The sequence below is a fragment of the Cyprinodon tularosa genome, unplaced genomic scaffold, assembly GCF_016077235.1.
Source record: "Cyprinodon tularosa strain WSP-4 unplaced genomic scaffold, ASM1607723v1 ctg226, whole genome shotgun sequence".
In the NCBI taxonomy this organism is placed as follows: Eukaryota; Metazoa; Chordata; class Actinopteri; order Cyprinodontiformes; family Cyprinodontidae; genus Cyprinodon; species Cyprinodon tularosa.
Window position 1 is genome coordinate 149,169 of NW_024038844.1, and position 27,619 is coordinate 176,787.

The following is a 27,619-nucleotide window of genomic DNA, read 5'->3' on the forward strand; positions in this document are numbered from 1 at the left end:
AGGTCACTCTAAATGCAAAGTGGTCCCATACAGCAGGCCTATAAAGTGCTGCTGGCGCGTCTTCCAACTCCGGTTCTTTCCCACTCTCCATACCCACACAATTCTCCAGAACAACTGATTTTTTTTTCCTGCTACACCCGGCTACGCTGCTTCGCTTCTTCTTCTTGTTTACTACTGGTGGTTGGCTTTGGTCGCAGTACCGCCACCTTCTGCTCTGGAGTGTAAACGCTTCGCCTATGAGAAAAAGGAGCAGCGCATGAACCGAACGCAACACACGTGAATCGAACCGAGACAGTCGAACCGAACGGTTCGGACGGTTTTAATAAACCGTTCCATCCCTAGCCATGGTCCTACCATATTAACATAGAACTAATCAAACAATTTATGTTTTATTAGTTTCCATTCCTGATCAAATCTGTGCTGCAATTTCTTAATTCTGAAAGAAAGTTCAAAGGCCTGCATTTTACATTTCTGTATGGTCCCCTCTATACTGACTGATGCGCTACAATCATAACAACCTTGATAAGGACATTTTTGTTGTAGTTTTGAGTTTCAAATTGACTTTCTTACTTTACGTTACAACAGCATGAAAAAACGCGGATTATAATTTTTTCCTAACCCTGTAGGAAAAAGAGTACTGTAGGTGGAAACAACCAGATTAGTTTTCCTAAATATACTACTTTCAGATTATATGGTTTATATCTTGCCAAGAAACACAAAGACAGGAAATATAAAAAACTACTATTCCAGATCTAAATCTTTTCATAATAAAAATCAGTTGGAAATCAATCCTCAAATATAGCAGTAAATTCACCCTTTCCTCAGACCTGTCTGTAAGACCCTGAGTATCAGGGACAGCAAGTAATTTCCCTCAGGACTGGATAACTATTACAAAAAAAAATGTACTCAAACAGGTCAAATATATAACTTGGATTCTAAAAAGCATTCCAAAAAATTATTGCTGATGAATATAAATATTTATTGTAACAACAATTTTTCCTTACAATTCAGTTAAAAAATATGACATTAATCCCAAAGGGACAATTCAGTACATCCATCTTTCTTCATTATTACCAGACTAAAATTAAATAAAGGATTCATATAAAGTAATAAATACATTCTTGTTTATACTGAGGCTAGGCTTGTCAACTAAGGATTCTTTTGCTTTTTCTGATGATTTGATGATTAAACTAGGACAGCAATAGAATTTAATGTTTCCTTTTCTGATGAGCTTAAGCTTCATTTGACTTTAGTCAATGTCTTATCTTTAGAGCTGAAACAATTAATTAGATTAATCCTGATTCATAGATTATTGAAATAATGGTCAATTAATTTAGTGATCGATTAATCAGAGAAGCAACTATACCATAATTGTAAAAAATTATATAAATACTGAGCATTTAAGAAAACTGTTTCATCTGTCAATATGATCTAATCAAAACTATTCAAGTGGAAACATTTTAGTTTCACCTGGTTTAATACTGTAAAAGAACATTTAAGTGGCCTTTTGCTATCGGATTATGAATCAATAAATTAAATTAAATCAGATTAAATGATTAGCAAAATAATTTTTAGTTGCAGCCCTATTTATCTTAAAGAAATATACATGCAGCTACTCAAGTTCTCGTTGGGAAAACAATTCTAGATCATACACTGGAAATATGCCACATTTCATATGTTAACATTATCTCCTCAGGATAAACTTTATCACAATGTGGAAATATGCTCGACTATTGCCGAATAATGCTGGAAGAATAAATTAATGAAGCTAAAGAGGCAGCATTGAAGCAGGACTGTAGCTTAGGGTGACCAAACGTCCGTATTTCCCGGGACATATCCGTATTTCACGTCCTGTCCCGGGCGCCCCGGGTTTTTTTTTAGAAAGTGGGGAAAGGTCCTGATTTCACTGCGCACGACGCTCCGTGTGACGTAATCCCTGAGCCGCGTCAGTGCGGGCAGCCCTGCTCTTAATCAGAAGGCTCTGTTCTGAAAACCTGGGCTGCATCCTCCAAGGAAGCGGTCTACCTAGACTGGATCCTTCGAAGTCCTTGAAAATAAGGAGGCCGGAAGAGTTTTGTCTGTAAATTCGAACAGGTCCTCCCTTCAGTGGGTTTTACCGGCGTATGCTCTGTTGCTTAGCAACCGTGAACGTTGACACACAAAGCAGGAAAGGAATGAATACCGAGGTTTTCAAAACTGTTTGTTTATTTATTTATTTTAAAAAAAGTTAAAGCGAACAAAGACTACACTCACAAGAATCCAGAGTGGAATAAAGGTTCCAACCACCGGGAGCAGGAACAAATAAAATCAAATGTAATGATAGAAACCTTAGTCAGTTAAATAACATGCTGCTGTCATTCTGCACATCTCTGATGTTGCTGCTATTTTCAAATATCCAATACTGTAAAAATGTCCATAGTTGCATATTGGTTATTTATTCTCCAGTTTTATATTGTTAAAACACTTTACAGAATTTTATTTTTTATGTTTTAACTCTTCCCTATTATGTTATTCTTATACACTTTTCTAAGGTCCACATTTGTGAGACCATTTTCAATAATCTTTCTGCTGCTGTAAATTTGCCCATTGTGGGACAATAAAGGGATTTTCTATACTATAAAAGGGTTAGAAATACATAAGTAAATCTAAACAATGTATGTATAAAAATATATCTGCAAAATCTCTAATATTCAACAACAAAAAATACTTAGTTAAGCATATTGTGCAAAACAACAATAGAAAAATTAAACTCCTATCAGATTTATAGTTCCCACTCTGCAGATCTATTAGAATCTGTCCTTAAATTCCAGCCAAACCCATTTACACAGTAACAGATAAAAACCTTTAGATAAATCAAACATTACCGCCACATATCTGACTCTATAACCATTAAAACAACTATTTTCATTCATTTCAGACGGAACTATTCACAGAGTTGTATTATATTAAACTGAACTTCAAAATTTCACCACTGTTCTGCGCCACGTAACATTTCCTCTGATCACGGAGCAATTCCCGATGATGAGACATTTGTTCTTTCAAGCAACCCCCCCCCGCTCCAAGGTGTCCTGGTTTTCCCAAATGAAAATATGGTCACCCTACTGTAGCTGAGAGAGTCGAATTGTTGACCACTACATTCATTTCAAACCTGAGAGACCATTTTTAGGAAAAGAAAGTTGTGAAATCTATCTGCCACCAATTTGTTCAACCATGTGAAATTTATCTTTAGTTTACATGAAGCTGTTCTGTGAAGACCTAGAAGCAGACCAGACAGCTCCGTGGAATCTGTTCAAGCAGGGGCTGATTATAAAATATTAGGGCTGCAACTAACGATTATATCGCCAATCGATTAATATGTCGATTATTTTTTCGATTATTCGATTAATAATCAGACAGACAAAAGTTCCTTAAAGAAGATCTTTTATGGAATTAAACCAGGTGAACCTAAATTGTTTCCACTTGAGAAGTTCTGGATAGAACATATACGTTTTTTTGATCTTAAATGCAAAATGTTGACTTTTTTTTTATTTATTTATTTTTTTTACACTTTTTAATCTACTTTAATACTTTTACTTTAATTAATTTTTTTAAATTATACTTTTTACTTTTTTTCTAAGTGGGTCGCTCTGTCCACTAAAGGCATGTTTCACAGTCTCTAGACTCCAGTTAATGACAAATTAATTTCTGAATTAGTTGACAATTATTTCACTCATCAATTAATCACGAATAATCTGATTAATTGTTTAAGCCCTTTAAAACACTATCTTTAAATTCAAACATCCCTTCCAGCACCGTTCAGTCAGTGATATGTGAATGAAAAGGAAAACAAAAGGATGGATCATCCGCATATAACCATTATTCTGCTCATTTGTCCTGGTATGTCCTATTAAATCCATATTTCATAAAATACCATGTTTATTCTCAGAATGTCTCCACAATAGAAAAGCCTTTATAAGAAGGAAGAGGCAACAACAAAACATGAACAATTATGCTGAAAATTCTATAAAATAAGTAAAACAATGACATCTACAATAAAAACAAGATAATACCATTTATATCCAATCAGATTTAAAATAGTAGCCTTTTCTCCACATGAAACATTGATATACTTTACAGAGTTGTTTTTCCCCTAAACAAATATTTAAAAAAGAAAAGAAAAAAAAAATCATACTGCATATACATATTTGCAGGGTATTCATAATACAGCGAAGGCCATAAGTATCTGTGGCTTGTGGAAAAGGATTCCACCCCAAAAAGCTGGAGGTTGCTGATGGGGGTGTGGTGAGGAGGCAATCTGCCAAGCCCACACTCCCATCTGCTTTCTGTGGCATGTTAGCCATTTCCTGAACCAGAGGAAAAGGCCAAGGGTCGCTTGTGGGGAAAGCGAGAGGGTGGGGAGTTAAGGGGGGGGGGGTGGAATTGATAATTATGTAAAGCGGGTAGAGATCTGAGCTTGAAAGAAACATTTTAAAATGTCAGAGTGGTTTTAAAAAGTAAACTTAAAACAGCATAAACATCTACAATCAATATGAAGTCGTAAGCACATGGCTATATTTACGTAACTATGACTCCGTCAGCAGGGTTTTAGCTCATCTCATATATAAATACATTTGTTTTTTTTGTTTTTTTTTTGGCTCTCACAACCAGTGTGCTGGTTCCCATACATTTTTCAGGATGTTTTTACATTTCCCATCGGAGTTTTAACTATTTTCTGTACATTTAAATACACTATATTAACTTTGAACTGCCTTAAGTAGTAGTTTGGTCTGATCTGTAAGCTCCACAATATTGGAAGATACACTATACAACAAATAGTGTGGTCAATTTCCACATTAAAATGAAGTAACCTAACCTACTCCAAGAACTGAAGCTAAAGAAAGAAGGTAAAATACCCCCCCTTATATTTATTAATGATGGTACATTTAGTCTGTAGGTAAAAAATAAAATACTTCTTGGTTAAAAGCAATAAACTCAAGATAAAGAAAATTGGTTGAACATAGATAAAACATAAATAAAGTGAATATTTCTGCACTTATAAGACTTGACACAACACCTGTCCAATAAATTTATTTTAAAGACTATAAAGACTTGCAGAAAAAACTGTTAAGAAATAAATCTTATGAAGGATATTGATCATTTGAGTACAAAATACCAACACCAGAATAATTATAGCTCCTACCAAACATTTTCCGCAAATTAATCTCCATCAAAACTTGAAGGAATTTGTGTTTTTTAGACATAAAAAAGTGCCATACGTGCATGACCAGGTCATTTTCTCTCGCAAATACAATAAGTCTCATGCGAGATCAGAGGAAAGGAATGTCTAAAATGTCACTCCACAGGATGTTGTTCTGTCACGTAAAACAGCTCACCAGGTTTATAGAAGGGCGTTTCTTTGACACAGAAAGGTGGCGTCCAAGTTTTAATTCCTCAGACACTGGTCAGAGGACAGCCGTACATTTTTAATTTAATAGTAACCTCTAAGTTTTGCAGTTTAAGAGGGTAAAAAAAAAAAATTCAAACGTTATAACATTGTTCTAGCCAATGTTGCTATAGTTGACATAGAAGGGGAAGATGAAAGAGATGCTTTAAGAAATAACCAACCCGAATATGACATTTTTATGCTCTTCAGACCGAAGTCGGTGACTAGCATCTCAGACTCTCTATTAATAATTCAGTGAAATCACAACACAAGACACAGCTACATGGCTCTGCTTAATGAGCAGAGCCTTATTTACCTGCCACAGTTAAATAGAGGTAAACAGTTTTACTTTACAATGCTTTTACGCAGTTGAGGAATCAAATTCATGACACATTCTTGAAAAGCTACAATTTTCAGTATCATACTCTTACTAGGGGTGGAACGGTTCACAAAATCCACGGTTTGGTTCGGTTAACGGTTCCGTGGTCACGGTTTTCAGTTTGGTTCGGTATATGTTGATTGATACACCGAAATCCCATAAAAATTTATGAAATTAATGAAAAAAATCCAAAAAAATTAATGTATTGTAATTATTTTTAATGATCGGCGGAAACCCTGGATCATTTCTGCATGTTTTGCTGCTTTGAATTTAATCATCTCGTGCATGCCCTCTACGATCTCCAAGGAACTCAGAGCGGAGTGGACGGGGGCGGAGGCTGTAGGCTTTGCTTTGTGCAGGCGGTCTGGAGCGCAGCGGGGCAGAGCGGAGCGCTGACGGAGTATGTGGGACTGACATGTTGGTCATGTTGCTGTTAGCATAAACAAAACGCGTTGCACAATGCTTGCAAACTGTTAAACTTTTATCCACAACTTTCTTTCCGCCATCATCGTAGGTCACTCTAAATGCAAAGTGGTCCCATACAGCAGATCTATAAAGTGCTGCTGGCGCGTCTTCCAACTCCTGTTCTTTCCCACTCGCCATACCCACACAATTCTCCACAACAACTGATTTTTTTTCCCTGCTACACCCGGCTACGCTGCTTTGCTTCTTCTTCTTGTTTACTACTGGTGGTTGGCTTTGGTCGCAGTACCGCCACCTTCTGCTCTGGAGTGTAAACACTTCGCCTATGAGAAAAAGGAGCCGCGCATGAACCGAACGCAACACAAGCAAATCGAACCGAGACAGTCGAACCGAACGGTTCGGACGGTTTTCATGAACCGTTCCATCCCTAACTCTTACAATTAAATACATCCTTGACAGGGAATATACCATATTTTCCGGACTATAGAGCACACCTCAGTACACCCCAGTCTCTTTAATACGGCAAATAAATTTCAAAATGTGTGAATTCGGAACATTTGTTCTCCTTTGTGCATGCTGCTAGCATTTTCTTGGGCTAAATGAAAATTAGCTTCTTGGTCTTTCATTTCCAACTTTGGCTTGCCCTTCTGGGGGTTAGGCAAAATCAATAGAAAAGCTGCACCTTCTTATAAGCTGCATGGTTCAAAGCGTGGGAAAAAAATAGCAGCTTATAGTCTGGAAAATACGGTACATAGATTAGATTGCTCTTAAAGTCATGCTAGCTGCCCTAATTGCTGACAGAAGATGCTAAAAACTGTTTAAACTGATCTTACTGTGGTAAACCTGGCCTTTTTTAATAAAAGGGATGAGAGAGTAATTTTGAACTGTATAAAATTTAACCACCGGATAATGTTATTTCTAATTGAATTAAACTTTCAACAACCAGAAAGGCTCCTATATAGTTAGAATAAATGATTTAAAAATTGATAACATGACCATGATTAAAATATATTAAAGATTAAACAGTTGTCTTAAAATTATATCAAGAAATGTTCTTTCCATTAAACGGTATATATGCATCTTCAGATAAACACAAAAATTACAGAAGTTTGTCAGCAAAAATTTGTTTTGTAAAGGTATAAGAAAAAATACTCCATTATTCTTATTAGTGTTGTATTGTATTATTTCTATGTAATTGTAGAAACTTCTTTTTTATTTGCATTACTTGGACAGAAGGAACTAATCTGGCAGGTCTATCTCTAGTTTTGTGTTAATGTTTCATTTAATGTTTGCATATTGATGAAAAATGAAACAAACAACAAAAAAAATATTTTAAGCAGACACCCAAATATAGATTCTAGAAAAAAGTAAACACAGCATCAAATCTACATCTTTTTTAAAGTACTTACAGATCATAGTGCTGATTCCACTTTGGATCAAGAGTATTTCTCACAGTATCTGTTGAGTGGCATTGTCCAGAACCGTCCACTACCACTTTAGCGAAAGGATCTGGCAAACCTGCAAAGCACAATAAAACGGTTTTATTTAATGAGCAAACAAAGTTATTAAATTATCCTTTCAGGCTTTTAAAAGAGGAGAAGAACATGAATCATAATACAAACCTTTCCCACAATGTCTATTTGATGAAAACAAAATAGAAAGATGAGTTAAAGAGAATCTAGATTTTTTTTTTTTTTTTTAAACCATCCTGCTCCTTTTGACTGGTGGCATGAAAAACTTAAATCCTTGTGCAGAAAAGCTTCTAACGGCTCAGTTTTTACCTTGTAATTATTGATCTGACTGTAGATATGTGCATGTTGATTCTGGAGAGCCGTTTCCTGGCTTATCAAGATCAACTCTCATCTGCCTTATTTGAATGGCACGCTCTCTATTATCATGTCTTATCCATTCTGAAGTATGAGGAATGGCCATACGTGTCACGTCACATAAATTAGCAATGGAAACAGGAAGTCATAGATAAGTAAAAGTTCTCTGTCTAACCTAAAAGCCAGAAGAAAAAGTGACACAGTCATCAAAATAAGCTCAGTTTACAGCTATCTTTTAGAGAAATCTGTCTCACTATGGTTAGTTTGACTTAAAACATATTTCTAATAGTGGGATTATTTTCCCACCTTTATATAAACATACTTAGTTTTTCTTCCCCTGTAGTATTTCCTAATATAAGGGTCTGATTTAAAGTAAAAACCTTATGTCATTTTAGAGAGAGATGATTCAAACTTTCAGTTTCTAAAAGAGCATGTTCTCACATGTATTGTTTTTGTTGTGGGAAGAATTTACACCGCTAAGATACTACTACTATATGTGGAAATGAAAAACCTGTTTAGCTTGAAACATGATAATACAGTCTATTTTATGGTCTGATGGTACATGAATGCATAGGTAGCTGGGGGACAAGTACGTCTCACATGATAAACTTGTCTAGCTCATTATAAGAACTGGAAATACCCTACATCTATGAGTCTATGTTGTATGGTTAAACCCCAACAAACCAAACTCGTGTTCTCGGAGACAACCGGCTTAATAACTTAGTGACAAAGATGGTTTCAGCAGTAAGAAAAATAATTATACAAAGAGGCAATTCTGAAAATATTCAGGATTTAAAATATAATCCTTAATGACAAACGTGTGACAAAACAGACTCCAAATGTTTTATGTTGATGCCCTCCTCCAATAAGGTTTAAATACGCAACAAATTTGCCTACATTTGTATTTTAAGCACCTTTTTGAGATATTTAAATACTCAAAAACTGTTAGTTAAACCCCTCAAACAAAATATTAATCTAAAAGGCAAAGCAAAAGAAAGGGATTGAAATAAAAAAAAAATATTTTTACTTACGAAAGAAGTCTTTCTTGGCCAGGTTCTTTGCACAGAGGACTAGGAAATAAAAAAGAAATAGACAAATGTTAACGTGAGAAGCAATATAATACCCACACATCAGACACGCATCAAAAGGAAAATAGAGACGTCCTTAACTGATGCCAGGTAGAGTCTCAATTAGGGTTTTATCAAATGACCACCATCAGAGTCCCAGATGAAACTTAACTACCAACATCTGCTGTTGGTCTACTGTCTGCCATTTCATCAGCTGAAAGCTATTGGCTTGTGTAGCACAGAGCTAATTGGTTTTGTTTGTTTTTGTTAGTCACAGCCTGTTTTAGTTTGCACAGCTTATCAAACCAGATTAGAAGTTTGCTCATTATTTGTTTGAAGGCTCCTCTAGCTGCCATTACATTACAAGTAAAGCTGCAAGTTAATAAAGCATGACAATTGTTTTTTTGTTTTGTTTTTTATCCGTCTGTACAAGATAGCTATATGTGGTTTATTTATGATGTGGGCCCACCCTTACAGCTATAACAGCCTCACCTATTTTAGGAAGGCTTTCAACAAGGCTTAGGATAATGCTTATGTGAATTTCTTACAATTCTTTAAGGCTTGGCTTGAAGTCTTAAGTTTAATTCATCCTAAAAGGTGGAGATCAGGGCTATGAGTACGAAACTCTAGGGCTGGGCTATATGGACCAAAAATAACATTGCAACATGTTTTTATCTGAATGGAGGGAGGCGGAGCAATAGAAAGCTTAGCACAGACAAACCCTGAAGAGAAAGAAAAATACAGGTCTCAAGAATAATTAGAACACAAAAAGCATATATATATATATATATATATATATATATATATATATATATATATATATATATATATATATATATATATATATATATATATATATATATATATATACAGGTGCTGGTCATAAAATTAGAATATCATGAAAAAGTAGATTGATTTCAGTAATTCCATTTAAAAAGTGAAACTTGTATATTATATTCATACATTACATCCAAACTCATATATTTCAGATGTTTATTTTGTTTAATTTTGATGATTACAAATGACAACAAATGAAAATCTCAAATTCATCATATCAGAAAATTAGAATATTACTGAAGACCAATAAAAACAAAGGATTTATAGAAATGTTGGCCAACTGAAAAGTATGAACATGAAAAGTATGAGCATGTACAGCACTCAGTATTTAGTTGGGCCTCCTTTGGCCTGTATTACTGCAGCAATGCGGCGTGGCATGGAGTCGATCAGTCTGTGGCACTGCTCAGGTGTTATGATAGCCCAGGTTGCTCTAATAGTGGCTTTTAGCTCTTCTGAATTGTTGGGTCTGGTGTATTGCATCTTCTTCTTCACAATACCCCATAGATTTTCTATGGGGTTAAGGTCAGGAGAGTTTGCTGGCCAATTAAGAACAGGGATACCATGGTCCTTCAACCAGGTACTGGTAGCTTTGGCACTGTGTGCAGGTGCCAAGTCCTGTTGGAAAATGAAATCTGCATCTCCAAAAAGTTGGTCAGCTGCAGGAAGCATGAAGTGCTCTAAAACTTCCTGGTATGTGGCTGCGTTGACCCTGGACCTCAGAAAACACAATGGACCAACACCAGCAGATGACATGGCACCCCAAACCATCACTGACTGTGGAAACTTTACACTGGACTTCAAGCAACGTGGATGAAGTGCCTCTCTTCTTTTCCTCCAGACTCTGGGACCTTGATTTCCAAAGGAAATGCAAAATTTACTTTCATCAGAGAACATGACTTTGGACCACTCACCAGCAGTCCAGTCCTGTTTCTCTTCAGCCCAGGCAAGACGCTTCTGACGCTGTCTGTGGTTCAAGAGTGGCTTGACACAAGGAATGCGACAGCAGAAACCCATGTCTTTCATACGTCTGTGTGTGGTGGTTCTTGAAGCACTCACTCCAGCTGCAGTCCACTCTTGGTGAATCTCCCCCACATTTTTGAATGGGTTTTGTTTCACAATCCTCTCCAGGGTCCGGTTATCTCTCTTGCTTGTACACTTTTTTCGACCACATCTTTTCCTTCCCTTCGCCTCTCTATTAATGTGCTTGGACACTGAGCTCTGTGAACAGCCAGCCTCTTTAGCGATGACCTTTTGTGTCTTGCCCTCCTTGTGCAAGGTGTCGATGGTCGTCTTTTGGACAACTGTCAAGTCAGCAGTCTTCCCCATGATTGTGTAGCCTATAGAACTAGACTGAAAGACCATTTAAAGGCTTTTGCAGGTGGTTTGAGTTAATTAGCTGATTAGAGTGTGGCACCAGGGGCCATCAATTTTGAACCTTTTCACAATATTCTAATTTTCTGATATGATGAATTTGAGATTTTCATTTGTTGTCATTTGTAATCATCAAAATTAAACAAAATAAACATCTGAAATATATGAGTTTGTATGTAATGTATGAATATAATATACAAGTTTCACTTTTTAAATGGAATTACTGAAATCAATCTACTTTTTCACGATATTCTAATTTTATGACCAGCACCTGTATATATATATATATAGGGATTATATCAGAGAGAGAGACAGACAGAGACCCATCTTGTATCTCCTTTTAAAAACATCTAAATAGATAAACAGATATGTTGCCCAAAACTACCTAAAAAAAAAATAAAAATACAAAAATAAAATACAAAATTAAAAAATATTAAAAAATAAATAAAATAAACTACCTAACAAACTCGGTTATCAAAAAGTTTATAAAAGGGATATACAATATTATGGGTCAATATTAGCATTAAAGCTGCATACAGGACATTGGCGATTCCATTGATTTAATCCATCAATGCAAAAGGAAACCTAAAAAAAGGTGAGGATTATGGAGTCCGCCACAGAGGAGATGCCAAATTAAAATATCAGAGGTGTTTACTCTTTAAAAAAATTAACATAAATCAAATTTTCCTGAGATAAGTGAATTATTTTGAACAATTAGATAAGACAATCTCCAAATTTGATAAGATTTATTTGTACAATAAGAAAAAAATCTACTCCGTTCATCTTATTCCACAGGCAAATCTAATCATCTTAAAGGACAGCATACTAATTCCAATGGCAAATCATATTTACTTGTTAAAATTAAACATAAACACTTATTTTAAGAAACTTTTACTGAATCTTAGATCAGTTTTTGCAGTGTATATTTAAATACTAAGAAACATATAGACAAACTGCTATTTGCAATGAATGCTCTGAACAGGAGTGAGAAGTGTCTGTGTATAGGTTTAGGTGGAAAATGATTGTTAATCAGCTAGTTGAGTTATAAACTACCAGCATATAGGATGTCCGTTCATAATGACCTTGCCATGCAATGAAATGTATTTGACAACTTATCTAAAATTACAAATTATACTCTGTTCATGCAGAAAGATTCATCAGCTTTCAATAAAGAAAACAAAATCACCTTAAGATATGTAATTTTTCTCTTCAGACAGCATTTCGATATATATATCAAAACACCCTCTTCACTTTACTGGCTCAATCACTCACTTTAAAACAAAATGTGGATTTCAGTGAAATGGTTCTGCTACGTCTCTTTTAAAGGTTAGAGGAGTTTCTTTGTCTAAAATATTGATTAGACAAGCATTCCTTCCTGTACGAAGCAAATCCACAGAGGGTTCGTTACACTGACAGCATACAATAGCTTTCAACTAAGAGAGGAACAAGACGAGAGCATAGCTGAGAACAACGCCTGTTTCATCCAATCTCCCTCAGACTATTGCAGTCTTTATTTCTTCCTTTAATGCTCTCTAGTGTGTTGTAATCATTTGGCTACCTGCAGAACACTGATTGTTTCTTGGATCCGTGCTACAGACTTTAAACCTAAAAGGAAGACAAATTAGGTCACACATGATCATTAGAATAATCCAGTCCAGGTCTGACTCTCTCAAGTACTTTGGGTGTTTTTAAGCAAAGTCCCATCCAAGGTCGCGGTAGTGCAAGAAAAGAACGGAAAAACCTTTCTAGATTCTAAACTACTCATTTTAATACAGCTGTGGTGATGTATTAAAAACGACAAATCTACTGCATCCATCTAACAACGGATAAGCAAACCTAAGGGACAACGACTACCGACAGAATAATAAGAGGGGAACATTCTCCCCTAATATCCGATTACATTTACTCGCTCATCTGAATGAGCACCAATCATTATCTTATCTTATCAAGAAAATGATGCCGCCAAAGCAAAAGGCACGCTTGCTTGCCAAATCAGAAAGAGACAGAAAGACCGTCCAACGGGAAAAATGGACATCATGTTACATGGACAGTAATCTTGGCAGATCATCTGTGCAAAGTAAGTCCAGAAGATAAGTTAAAAAATAAAGTTTAAATACATCATTATCAGATCTTTAATGCTTTTGAAGAAGCTTGTTTCATTGAAAAACAAATATAAAAAATACTAGAAGTACGTGATTGTGCAAATAAATGAAGCTAAATTAAGATGAGAACAATATTTTAAGCATTGAATAAAATCTTCTTAATGATGTATGGATTGTTTTTTTTTATTTTTAACTTGTATTTAAATATCAGTTTATTTAACATATTTACAGAAACAAGTTAAGAGAACATATCAATTTTAAGTGTTTTGCCAACACATTTATTTAACCCTGAAGAACTGTGGTATTTATTTTCCCATGATTCCAGCAAAAACTATACAAAGCGATTAAAAAAAGTTTGTCAGATACACAATCATACAATGTTTAATAAAATGTTGTTTAACTGCATTCAATTGAATAAAAATATCTATACCTAGATTAAAAAGAAAATATTATGACAGTCCTTACCAGTAAGGTTTAATCCTACTGTCGCTGCTATTTTGGTTACAAAGATTTAGGTTAGGAGTGAGAGATTTTGCAAAAAATCTAAATTGCAATATTTTTTCTGAAAAGAAATCGTGTTTGCCTTTTTATCTTGATATTCCTCTGTATTAACCACAAGCACATATATTGGTTTGGCTCCAGGGTTTCATTACTGTTATGGCCTTGGATGCATTGTTGTTAAGAGTAGGGCTGGGAAATTACTTGCATTTGCAATTAGGGCTGAAACAATTAATCTGATTAATCGTGATTAAATTATTGAAATTCAGTTATTGAAATAATCATCAACTAATTTATTAATCGATTACTCCTTAACTGGAGTTTAGAGACACTAAAATAGGCCTTATCTGACAGAGCAGACCACTTAGAGCAGTAATTATATCAAAATTGCATTTAAAAAAAGTGTTAAGATTTTCCTTTTAAAGTCGTAGGGAAGCAGCTGTTCCAACCGTTGCATTTCCAAATTCTCCCGAGTGGTGTACGACTTTACACGAGTGAATAAAGTGAATGTGATTGGTCGTGTGTCAAGAGGGCGGGATTGTTGTGGCGGAAGATTCACAAGCAAGTTTGATTGTGGCCGGTTTCTTTGAAGCATCTTTCTAACCAGTTAGCAACTTAGTGCTAGTAGGTTCCCAAAGGGAAATTCCATTGGGACCAAGTAGCACTAAATTGGTAACTTAGAAGCGACGCTGTCAAGGAACGCTATGGACAGAGGAAACATGCAAGAGGATGAGAGTTTAGTGTCGGAGGTCGTGGATGAGTCTCCTCCATCATACATTTTTTATTTAGAGGAGGAAAGCGGGGACGAAGATGTTGTGGAACAGGATGCCAGGGCGGCAGAAGCTTTTAGGACAGGATTTTCTACATTTTGGGATTATATGGTCTGATAAAGTGTAAATTAATATACATGTTTAAGCCAGAATGATTTGACATTTAAATATGATTTCCCTACAACTGAAAGATACAAAAAATGTTTTTGTCTGTCAATATGCTCATGTAACCACATCACCAGAATGATTGACAATTTGGAGGACCACTTCTTTTGATGACCCACCCAGAAAAAGAACATCCACCACTTTACATAAAAAAATAATACCAATTTTAGAATTCCACCTTAGTTTAAAGTCCATCATCAAGGGACTTCTATCGTTTACTGGACAAACTGCTAGCGGGGATAGATCTGCTAATTATCTGCAAACCTCTATTCTTCGAGGTGGCAAACCTACTTTAAGCATATTACCAACATCTGCATGGCTGGAGAGAGAAAGTTAGCGTGTTACTATTGTTATGCAACCTACATCTTCAAAATTTCACAGTTTTTAGATGGCAATTATATGTATCACAATCAAATGTCCAGCCCCAAAGTATTATAAAATGTAAAGAGAATCCTAAAAATCCAAAATCTAGTATGAAAGTAAGCAGCATTTGGATATGTTCCTCCATTTAAGACAAAAACTTTTCTGTGTGTTTTCACAGGAAGTAGGCACCACAGTTTGGCAGCTACCAGGTTACACCGAGTATACTTAAGTTACCAAACTGTGCTAAGAAGAAGATTAAGGGATTACCTTCCACACTGCTCCCCTGACTTAACCACAGAAACAAGAGAGAAAATCCTCTTTCATTGTTAACAATGGACTTTCAAAAACTGAGCTGGAAGAAACAAAAAGCCGGTGTTACCAATAATGATACAGTACAATAAGGCATTAAACTGTCTCTCTGATACCAGAGAATAACAAAACATAAAACATTTTTTTACTGATGTTTAATATATCCCACATGTGCAAAAATCATTCATATTACTGTTTACTTCAAAAATACTTTATTGATCCCAAAGGGAAATTAAATAGTCATAGTAAAGATAATTACATTCTGTCATAAGGATTTTAAGCATCAGCATTAAATTAAAGATCAACTGCCATCATTTCCTCATTTGTAAACAAATGAGCTTTTCATTATTTCTCACAGATTATTAATACAATTTCACAAAGTAGCGGTAACTGTTATCATGCCACAGGAAATTACTTATCTCCTAAAAGCTTGTTCAGAGTATCACTGTGGCCTCTATACCACATCTGATATTGCTGCCATTGAAAAATCATGTAGCAACCCATTTACTAGATGTCATGCAAGCAGGCAGGCCACCATGATCCATGGCTGGCAGAAAACCAGGTGCAATGGATACGCTATTTGAACAGAAAACTGAGTCAACTGGAGAACTGTTAACCACCAGTAAGCCCTCGGGGTGAAGGTGTCTTCTATACAGTCTATTGTGGATTCCCACGATCAGCTCTCTGTTCAAACAATAAAATTAGATCAATACTCAAAACAAATGTGTGGCAAAAAAAAAAAAAAAAAAAAAACAGAGCTGATCTAATATTTTGTTGCAAGACATTTGTAATGATTTTTTACTTTAATGGTATCGGAGTCTTGTGACATACTGAAGTTAGTAAAATGTTAGTTAAATAACCCCGGTTTTGAAGTGAAACAATGCAATTTTCTTTATTTTGGGATTTGATGCAACCTTTCAAGATTAATCTTTTTACATTTTGAGAAAATATATATTATAGACATTCATTTGTTTACACATTTACCAATCAAGATTATTGATTTCAACATGGTGACAGGCATGGACATAACTGCTGCCTCCAGATCCGTTGTTGGTGATCATAACCTCTCTTTTAATAGGTTTGCCAGCTGGCATTATGGATCAACTCACATATCTGTGCTTTACTTTGCTCTTTATTGGAAAGAGATAATCAGAAATTATCCACACAGTGCGTACATTGCTTGAATCCGGCAACACATACAAGACAGACTGCCAACAAAGCACAGTATCGAGGAACATGTGAATGCCAAGCAAACCGGTTGCACCACTTGAAGAAGGGGAAAGAAAACGCAGTCTGCAATGAAGCGATGAAGACATACAAAGAAAAGACAGGAGCAGCTGCATGTGCAATCTAAAGGTAAAGATGTGAGGCGAGCATGCCAACAAAAAAATAATAAATGAATAAAAGAAAAACTGCTGTTTCAAGAAATATCTGAAGTTGCTTTTAAGGTGTTTGGCCAGTGGCGGTGTTGGACCAAATGCTTTATATCAATTATTTTAGTGAAGAGCTAAACTGTTATAGTTGTCAGTATTAAAACATGAAACTATCTTCCGTTTACAGAATATACAATACTGTATACCTTGTTGCTATGCTGATTGATTATATAAAAACATAATTCGTAGAAGGAATTTTATAGACTGTTCACACTTTAATTACAAGTAGTTTTTCAAAAAAAAAAAATGTTCACAAATTTCAGGGCTTCTAAATAAAGCTAAATGATTATAACTTTAAAACCAATCCAAATGTTGAATAACCTAAATAATACATTAAAATGTTGCTTTATTCATATGAATATTTATCCAAAACTGGGGAGCAAAAAATGAATTGAAAAGTTGGTTTACTTTGTCCATATGGTTTTTGATCAAAGCACGGTAGATCATTACCGTAATTACCCTGTTTTTAATCATGTCACAGCACTAAAATAAACCTATTTCAACAATGGAAAACAATGAAAATCTCCCCTATACCTCCCCAAAGGCAAGACCTTTAGGTAGGTATTCTGAGGACTGATGAGACTAAAGTGGAACTTAGGGTGCAGATCATGTTATGTGTGACCTAAAACCTACACAGCATATTAGAAAAAGCCAAACATGGCGTGGTGGGAGGATTTGACACTCCTTTGCTTCCTCCAGACATACCCGACTTTTCATCTTTCATAGAATTAGGTTTAATGGTTTTTACCAGAAAATCTGTAATACCTTGATGAAATGATAAATACTGCTCATTCAGCCAGTGGCCTTTTGGGTTGATTTTGTATTTTTCTTCATATGATTATGATTATATACCATTTCAGAAAATGTAGATAATACACACTCGCATATAATTAAGAGACACAAAACAGTATATATAAACAGCTATATCATGCAAGATGCCAATCCATTTTTTATATATATATATATATATATATATATATATATATATATATATATATATACATATACACACATATACAGTGGGGCAAAAAAGTATTTAGTCAGCCACCAATAGTGCAAGTTCTCCCACTCAAAAAGATGAGAGAGGCCGATAATTTTCATCATAGATATACCTCAACTATGAGAGACAAAATGAGAAAAAAAATCCAGAAAATCACATTGTGAAAATGATTTTTAAAGAATTTATTTGCAAAATATGGTGGAAAATAAGTATTTGGTCAATCACAAAAGTTCATCTCAATACTTTGTTATATACCCTTTGTTGGCAATGACAGAGATCAAATGTTTTCTGTAAGTCTTTATATTTATTTTTTATATTATATTTATTTATATTTATATTTATAGTTCCCATCAGCTGAAAAGTCTTAAAAACTCCGCTCAGCTGGAACAAAGTTCAGATTCAGTTCAGGAATTATTGCTGAGCAACTAATCCAATTCCACTGTCTGGTCGCAGTGCTGGCCAGACAGTGGCATCTCTATGACCCAGACAGTCTTAGAGGTTTATTTATAAATAATACATGTAACTAATTTGTTTTATGATACAAGAAACACTGAAGCCATGAACACTGGTTTCACTACAACAATGAAACTCTCAATTCTCAAATGTGAGAAACAAAACAGAAAATCACATGTCTGTTTTTTTTGTGAATTATTGTGATATCCTCCAGTTTTATTCATTACAAAGCTAAGATACGGAGTGTTTGTGGTGACAAGGAGAGTCAGTTACAACGGTTGGGCTTTTCATTGTCTCCATCTGTGATAAGATCTGGCATAAGGTTGGTATTTGTTCTGGTCAAAGGGTCAAAGGTTGTAAACAGATCCTAGCTGAGAGACTTGATGGGGCGTCCATGCTTGTTTTCTCTAGGGACACTGCCTGCTTTACATTTGCATTTGTTGCCTCATACATAAACGGTTGTGAGGAGTGGGATAAAATATACAGCTAGAGCAAAACAAAGCAAAAAAAAAAAAACAACCCCTAACTTTAGGCCCCGTCCACACGAAGTCAAAACGAACACGAAACGCTAATATTTTCCAGAACGTTTGTCGTAAAGAAGGAGATGTAAAATAAATGTGATCGTCCACACGAATGCATGAAAATGCTGCAAAATGTATGCAAGGCCTGTAAGTGGCGCTGTCGTGCCAAAGCAAAAATAGGCGACGAAATGTTGGGCATGCGCACTAATATTTATACATGGTTGCCCTGCGGGTCCATTTTCGTGGTTTAGTCAAATTCAGGTGCTGAACTATGTCGTCGATATTGCTCTGTTCTTCCTGGAGATATTCCAGAAGAAGATTCTGTTGTAAGCCCGACAGCAGGGTGAGTAGCATGAGCAGCAACCATTCAACACAGTACGGCGCCATTGTTGTTGTGATACTGTGTCGCGCATGCGTGTTTAGAGGCAACGCAATGACGCATGCGTGTACAAAAAAAAATGCGGTTAGAGCTTAAAGATGGAAGCGCGAAAACGGCGTTTCAAAATTTTCCCACTCTGAAGGCTGAATAAAAAAAAAGATCGTTTACAGACCCCCGAAACGCCGGCTTCGTGTGGATGAGAGGCTGGTTTGGTGAAAAATTTGTGCGTTTAGGCCAGGGTTCGGCTTCGTGTGGACGGGGCCTTAGATAAAGGGCATTTCTAATGCTTCCACTCACACCTGAATTATTTGGTGTAGAGTTTATATTAAGTATTCAATGAAAATAAAATACTTATTTACTTAGAAGGCAAAAAAAGAACTGCATCGCACAAACTTTCTAAAAATATTTAGAAAGAGCTGACCAACGACTTCGCATAAATTTGTTCAGTCTCATTCAATCAGTTAAACAAAAGACTTCCTCCTCTCTATCTAACGTCTCTGGCTGGCTCCCTGCCTGAAAACGACTCACAGAACACGGACCAAGTGGGGAAATACTGCACTTCTCCTTATGTTCGTGAGTAATTTGAAGTTTCTGTAGCAACTATTCATTAAAACAAAAATAATGATGCAGCAATGAAGAAATCTTTTTTTTTTCTTAATTGAGCAAACAGAGGAGTCTGATCTACATTATCCTTCCTCTATAAAGCAATTACCTAATTTCCCAGTCTGGGTCTCTCTCTCCAGTCAAGTGAATGTTTAGGATACCAATTATGTCATTCAGCTGAGAGGCCAAACTCCACAGCTGACACTCCCCCTCCCTTTATGCTCCCCGAGGAGAAGCAAATAATCTACGGATTGGAATCTGGAGTCAGCACAGTCACTACAGAGGAGGGGGGTGGGGGCAATGTTTATCTGGAGACAGGAATTTACAATGGGATGATTAGCAGGGGGGAGACTTAAACAAGTCAGATATAACATTTATAAACAAGTGTATGTTGGTCTCTGTGTATAGCCTGGAAGTGCATATTGAAGGCCAAGAAACAATCCTCCAAACAAAATAGCTCAAATATGATTATTCAGGACATAAAAACCAACAAGCCATGTTTTTCTTTAACATTTGGAAGGAAGATACTGGCTTCAATGAAACAGGTGTCATTTTAAAAGACACTATATGATTTGACTAAACCAACCTTCTCATAGAGACTCCATTCTCTTAATTAATGCACATATATTTGAGATAGATTTATTTTGTCATTTTGACAAAATAAATACGTTTCGTTGTATACATTTTAGGGTTGTCACGATACTAAACTTTTCAACTCGATACCGACACTAAGGAAAATATTCGATACTCGATACCATTTTCGATACCACAAGGATAAAAAAAAAAGACTCCAAAATTCAACAGAACTTTTCATTAATAATACAAATACAATAAACAATAAGAAGAATATTTTGAGGTTGTTTGCTATGCACAATATTAAGCAAGCTTGGTAAAAAACATATAAAATTAAAATTAAGTTTTCCTTACTTGGCTATGCTTTGCACACATAACAATGATACTAGCCAAACTGGTTAAGAAACAAAAATAATTCTCAGCAGCTGCACCTCTTACAAAAAAAAGTCTGAAACTGAAAAGTGAACAGAATTATTCAATCACACAGTGTTCAGAAAGTGCATTTTCCTCCAATCTGCACTTTAGATGAATGACTGCTTAGGTGCCACTGGTGGTAGCACTGTATCGATACTTTTGAAAATGAGTATTTTATCCGGATACAATGTTTCAGTATCGATACTTTTTTGAGTATCGATACTTTTGACAACCCTAATACATTTCGTTAACAGCTCTCTAGACAATTTCTTTTAAATTGCAGCAGTAAAAAAAATACATAAAAACAGTAATATAAACATGACTGTATTTTTACAGTTCTAACATTTTCAGTTTTTTTTATTATAAAATATAATAAATATAATAAGTATATATGCATACATATACATAAGTATATGTATTCATGTATTCATATATTCATTAGGCCTAAAGGTACATAATTATAAGTGACTAAAACATGTTTAACAAATGAATAGACTCAAAATTCAACATTTAATGGCAGTTAATTCACTTTAACAAATAAAAAAAATGCTAAGGTTCAGCAGAACATAACAGACTTCTGCATGGTATTTAAAAGTATTTACCTTTTTCTTAGAGAACAACAAAAAAACTTTATGTGGAATGCCAAAAACTATCTAAAGTGCCTCATAAAAAAAGTAAAACATGAAACCTACCTACCTATGGTCATTTTTACATCTTCCTATTATCAGAGGTATTAAAAACAATATTTATCTTTTTTTTTTCTAAAGTACAAACACTGCTAATGTCCAAAATAAACTTACTTATGGTGATACAGGTGAACGCTGAAGACTACACAAGCAGGTCTGGCTTGGACTGCATAACTTCTTTGTCCCCTTTCTAATGAAACTCTTTGATGGCCTTAGTCCCTGGCGTGGGCGACCCGGGTTCAAATCCGGCCTGTGGTCCTTTCCCTGCATGTCTCTCCCCCTCTCTCATACCCCCTTTCCTGTCAGCCTACTGGCCATAAAACACGCCACTAGTACCGTAAAAAAAAAAACTAGAATAAACCGTTACTCTATAAATTCCTAAAAATCACTGGGTATTGTTCTGCTCTTAAGTTTGAGCCTATTTTCAATTTCTTTACAATTTATGAAGGACTTCATGTGCCTCTTCTCCATGGTGGATCTACTTTTCTTGTCTGTGGAAAGAAGAGCCCATCCAGTGTAACAAGGTGTCCGCAGATACAGAAGTTGGCAGAGGCTAAATTTACCCCAAAGACTACTACATCTCACCCAAATGAGCGACTTACAGGATATTCAGCATTTTTTACCACAAGAAAAACACAAACTACAGTGTATTTTAATTGTATTTCACTATAAACCAACAAAACGTCATACCTGCACAGTAGGAGAAAATATTTGCAGTCCATCTCATTTTCTTATTCATACCTCTAAATAAAGTGCAATCAACCACCTTCAAAACTCGCCAAACATATTTCCGCTGTTAGGCTTGGTTATAAGTGGAGAAAAATGACACAATTACACACACACAACAAAAAACTCTGAACCCCAGAATGCACAGTAGTAACCCATTTTCATGACAGCTCCCAGGGAGGAGTCGTCTCTGCAGGCATTCCCGTCACGTCAAAGAGCTGCATGGCTCTGCAGCAGGTTGGTCTTCCTCTTTGCCAGCAGCTCTCAACAGGCTGCATTAGGGAGGATGCGCATCTTAATCATGCTGGCCGAGTAGGAGACTGTATCCTAAGGTTTGAAGGTAAAGCACAGTCTGCTGCCATATCTTCGGTTATCTACACCGGCTGAACAAACTAGTCACATGACAACGCTGCTCTTATCTCAGGAAAGAAATAATCAGAGCCAAATATTTCCCATGTAGAGAAAGATTGTCTCTAATCTAGAGGTATTTTCCTTCCACAACCCTGAACATGACAGCATTTGATGAAAGCCCAGCGCCGAAAGCCTGATATACGTCACAGTTCAAGCAGGTGCTCAGACTAGCTACTAGATCAAGAGTGGTTTCTATTCAGAATCGTTCACAGCAAGATGTTCCAGGACAAGGACAATTAATTGAGGAAAAAAGACATTTAAAGATCGCTCAATGTTGTGTTTTATTACTTAGAGCAGTAATTATACCATAATTGTAAAAAAAAAAAAAAAAAAAATATATATATATATATATATATATATATATATATATATATATATATATATATATATATATATATATATATATTAGGGCTGCAACAACGAATCGATAAAATCGATAAAAATCGACTTTTAAAAGCGTTGGTAACGAATTTAATCATCGATTAGTTGTGTCGCGCGATTAATGCGTCATCCGCCGCCGCCGTCATCCCGGGGAAGAAAAAAAAATATGGCGGAGCGAGTCAGCGCCGCAGTTGCAGTGTTGCCAACTCAGCGACTTTTCAGACCCCTCCAGCGACTATTTTTTTAAAAAGCGACTAGCGACAAATCTGGCGACATTTTACGGTGTCACTGGCGGCTTTTGGAGACTCTTACGTGAAAGCATGTATCGTTCCTACTCTTGTCCTCCAGCGGCAGCTGCTGCCGTGGGGCGCCTCCCCCATCCCAACGCCTTTCTCCCTCTCCCACAGGAATCCCTCTCAGCGTGCAGTCCGAGCCGCAGGATTTTAGTGAGGAGTTTACCCTCAGCGTCCAGACTGCAAATGAAGCGCGCATGCCCCGGGATTGACGGCGCAAATTGATCACAATAATTAAAATAGCCTGCGCTTTGTAAAGTGAAAAAAGTCGTAACATGCAACTTTTGTAAAAAAACAAATGAGCATGGCACGGAAGCACCACTGTTATGACGCAGCACCTGAAAAGAAAACACGTTGGAGCCTTCAATGGCAGTGAAGAGAGCTGATCAGCAGGATGAGTAACCATGTTTGTTTGGTTTTAAAGCGGGGAAACGTAAGTTAGTTTCTCAGGTAGCTCATCTGATGCTTTCCTTAGCTTGTTAGTAGGTTACAGACAGTGATAAGGTTGGCTTCTTATTTTACTTTTAATTTCATTTGAATTAGCTTAAGCAGCGTTTATATTTTCTTTATAAATAAATTAATTTGCAAATTATGAGGGCAAGGCTTTTAAAGTTTAAATCTTCTGGCAAAGATAAAGTAAAGAAGATCCTGCAATTTATGGAAGTAAAGCAGAATAAAATCAGGCATGATCAGTAATATGTCAATTAATTATCTGCCACATTCCCATGTAAATATCTGTCTTTGGAGGATGTGTTTTTTAGCACCCCTAGTTCTCTCATTTTTATTCCAAATACAATTTATAATTTGAATCACAGGGCTATTTTTATCTCTATGGTTCGGTATTTTCTCAAGTAGCAACTTTAACTGCTATACTTTCCTGTCTTAAAAGGCAGAACTCTTCTAGTCTAAAAAAAACTCATTTGTTGAAATGGGGGGGGCCTATTGTTTGAACCCCTTAGGGGCTTTTAAAAACAAAAATGTCTTTTTTTGCGCTTTATGAAACAAAGTAGCCTATATTTTGTGGATGTACAGCTACATTTCACATGTAAGTTTGCATAGTTTTAACACAAACATTTATTTTTCATATAGCACCAGTACAGTTAATGAGAAACCTGTACTTGTGTGCTTGTTTGTTCTGTCTAAAATGTTTATTTTGGAATAAAGAGGTTAATATAAAAAAAATATTTTGTGTCCGATTCATCGATTAATCGAAAAAATAATCGGCCGATTCATCGATTTTTAAAATAATCGTTAGTTGCAGCCCTAATATATATATATATATATATATATATATATATATATATATATATATATATATATATATATATATATATATAAATTTTGTATTTAAGATAAAAAGACTTTTGTCTGTCAATATGCTCTATCCAGAACTCCTCAAGTACAAAAGTTTTAGTTTCACCAGGTTTCAATCTGTAAAAAATCTTTAAGGAACCTTTTGCTATACACTTAATTGAAAAGATAATAGACAGATTAATCTGTATGCAAAATAATCGTTTGTTGCAGCCCTAGTGGCAATGTTGGAGGAGAGTCATGCAAAGCCTGGCTTGCAGTTTCCCACAAGCCATGATGGGACATAGCAAACATGCTTGGCTCAGAATAGACCAAAACTGAACACTTCAGTCCATAAGCAAAACCCTGCGAGTAGCAAAAAAAATACCACTGCATATCATCACCACCATGATGGCTCAGTCAGGCTTGATGCACAGACCCAATGTCTGCAACGTCTGTACTCAAAGCAGCTTTTCCCTGTGTATCTAATATTCTGGCTGCCTCCGGCTGGGCGGTACAGCACAGAGTCCAGAGGACAGAAAACAGAGCTGTTTCCAACATTTACAAAGCCTCTTCATGTCATCCAAGAGTGACAGTATTTTTTTTTTACCAAGAGTTTCTTATAATCTGTTGATTGTGGTGATGGGTATTGGGTAAATCCTAAGATGTTTCAAAATGTTTATATTTGAAAAGCCTCTGCAATAGGAGCGGTCATGTGTCCATCATGTTTTTCCACACAAAGCTGTCTGAGGGGTTAGAAGATTTTCTAGTTACATAGGTTTTTAGGTGTATGGGTGCTAAAATATCAATCTTTTTCTATTTCTGCTTCTGTCTCCTTGAACCCTAGGGGCTTCAGTAGATGGCTGCTCACACTGACCCTGGTTCTGTTGGAGGTTTCTTCCTGTTAAAAGGGACTTTTTCCTCTCCACTGTCGCTACAAAAATGCTTAGTGTGAGGGATTGCCTTCGGGCAATGAGTCGATGCAAACAACTGGTTTTCCTTAGATAAAAAACTTGGAATGAATTTGACTGGATGATCTGGTTGAACTGTATCTGTGCCTTGAGATGAATTGTGAATTGGTGCTATATTAATAATCTAAATTGAAGTGGAGCAAGGCTTTAGAGAAAGTCTCCATCTAGCATCACATTTGGAGCTATATCATAAAGGACAATGAAAACATTCAAGGTTATATCCGCAGTGAAAATTTGTTCTCCAAATCACTGACTTGTGATGGTTGAATAAAAATATGCACCACCTTTTAGATTAGACTAAGCAAAGCAGCTTAGCCGGGTGTAGCAGGGAAAAAATCTGTTGTTATGGAGAATTGTGTCGGAATGGCGAGTGGGAAAGAACAGGAGTTGGAAGACGCGCCAGCAGCACTTTATAGGTCTGCTGTATGGGACCACTTTGCATTTAGAGTGACCTACGATGACGGCGGAAAGAAAGTTGTGGATAAAAGTGCAACAGTGTGCGAGCATTGTGGAACACGTTTTGTTGACGCTAACAGCAACATGATCAACATGTCATGCTAACCCCGAAATCCCGCATACTCCGTCAGCAACCCCCGCTCCGCCCCGCTGCGCTCCAGACCGGCTGTGGCTTCGTCTGCTCCCCTCTGAGTCCCTTGGAGATGGTAGAGAGCATGCGCCAGATGATTAAATTCAAAGCAGCAAAACATACGGAAATGATCCAGGGTTTCCGCGGATCATTTAAAATAATTATAATCCATTATTTTTTGGGGGATTTTTTCAGTATCCCATAATTTTTTATGGGATTTCGGTGTAACAATCAACATGTATCGAACCGAACCGAAAACCGTGACCAGAAACCGTGAATCGAACCGAACCGTGGATTTTGTGAATCGTTCCACCCCTAATACATATATATATATATAAAAAAGATTTACGCTACTACACATTTATTACAGACCAAATAAGAGTGTATATTTTAGGGAAGCATAGTAGATCATTGCTGTTCCCAATCAGAAGGTGCAGGCATAAAAAAAAAAAAACATTTCACAGGTCATTGCCTTATGGAGTTTATAGCCACAGCCCAGATGTGTAACCATGCTGACCCATGAACAAACAACAAAAGCATTGACAATGGAGCAGATGTGGATCAGAACCAGACGGAAAAACTGAGTTTGTCGAACAATTATGGTGAATTCTTTGTTAAAGAAAGAAAAAGGCTGGTCCACATGTTGTGTGGATCTGGTCTGGTAACTTTAACATAAATGGGTTAGGATTAGCTGCTAGGCATATTCCAGGGAAAAAAAATAAAATAACACAATTTAGACCATTTCTGAAAAAAATAAAACCTACATTCTGATGCTTCTGCTTTTAGACATGGATGTATGGGTGTAGTAATTTCATGAGAAAAAAAAAATCTTTCACAGATCTCTTTAAATATACACTATATTGCCAAAAGTATTTGCTCACCCATCCAAATTATTGGAATCAGGTGTTCCAATCACTTCCATGGCCACAGGTGTATAAATTCAAGCACCTAGGCATGCAGACTGTTTTTACAAACATTTGTGAAAGAATGGGTCGCTCTCAGGAGCTCAGTGAATTCCAGCGTGGAACTGTGATAGGATGCCACCTGTGCAACAAATCCAGTCGTGAAATTTCCTCGCTCCTAAATATTCCACAGTCAACTGTCAGCTGTATTATAAGAAAATGGAAGTGTTTGGGAACGACAGCAACTCAGCCACGAAGTGGTAGGCCACGTAAACTGACGGAGCGGGGTCAGCGGATGCTGACGCGCATAGTGCGAAGAGGTCGCCAACTTTCTGCAGAGTCAATCACTACAGACCTCCAAACTTCATGTGGCCTTCAGATTAGCTCAAGAACAGTGCGCAGAGAGCTTCATGGAATGGGTTTCCATGGTCGAGCAGCTGCATCCAAGCCATACATCACCAAGTG

The 27,619-nt window shown here is 36.3% G+C and overlaps 1 protein-coding gene across 2 annotated transcripts in view; it reads right to left on the minus strand.

Annotated features, from left to right (window-relative positions):
• Positions 1–27,619, minus strand: part of LOC119784453 (E3 ubiquitin-protein ligase SMURF2-like) — a 98,747-nt gene that overhangs the window by 47,661 nt on the left and 23,467 nt on the right. For both annotated transcript variants that reach the window (XM_038286505.1, XM_038286504.1), the window contains exons 2-3: positions 9,082–9,120; positions 7,634–7,742 (exon numbers count right to left, since the gene is read on the minus strand). In XM_038286505.1, the coding sequence (XP_038142433.1) occupies positions 7,634–7,742; positions 9,082–9,120 (148 nt within the window). The remainder of the gene's footprint in view (positions 1–7,633; positions 7,743–9,081; positions 9,121–27,619) is intronic.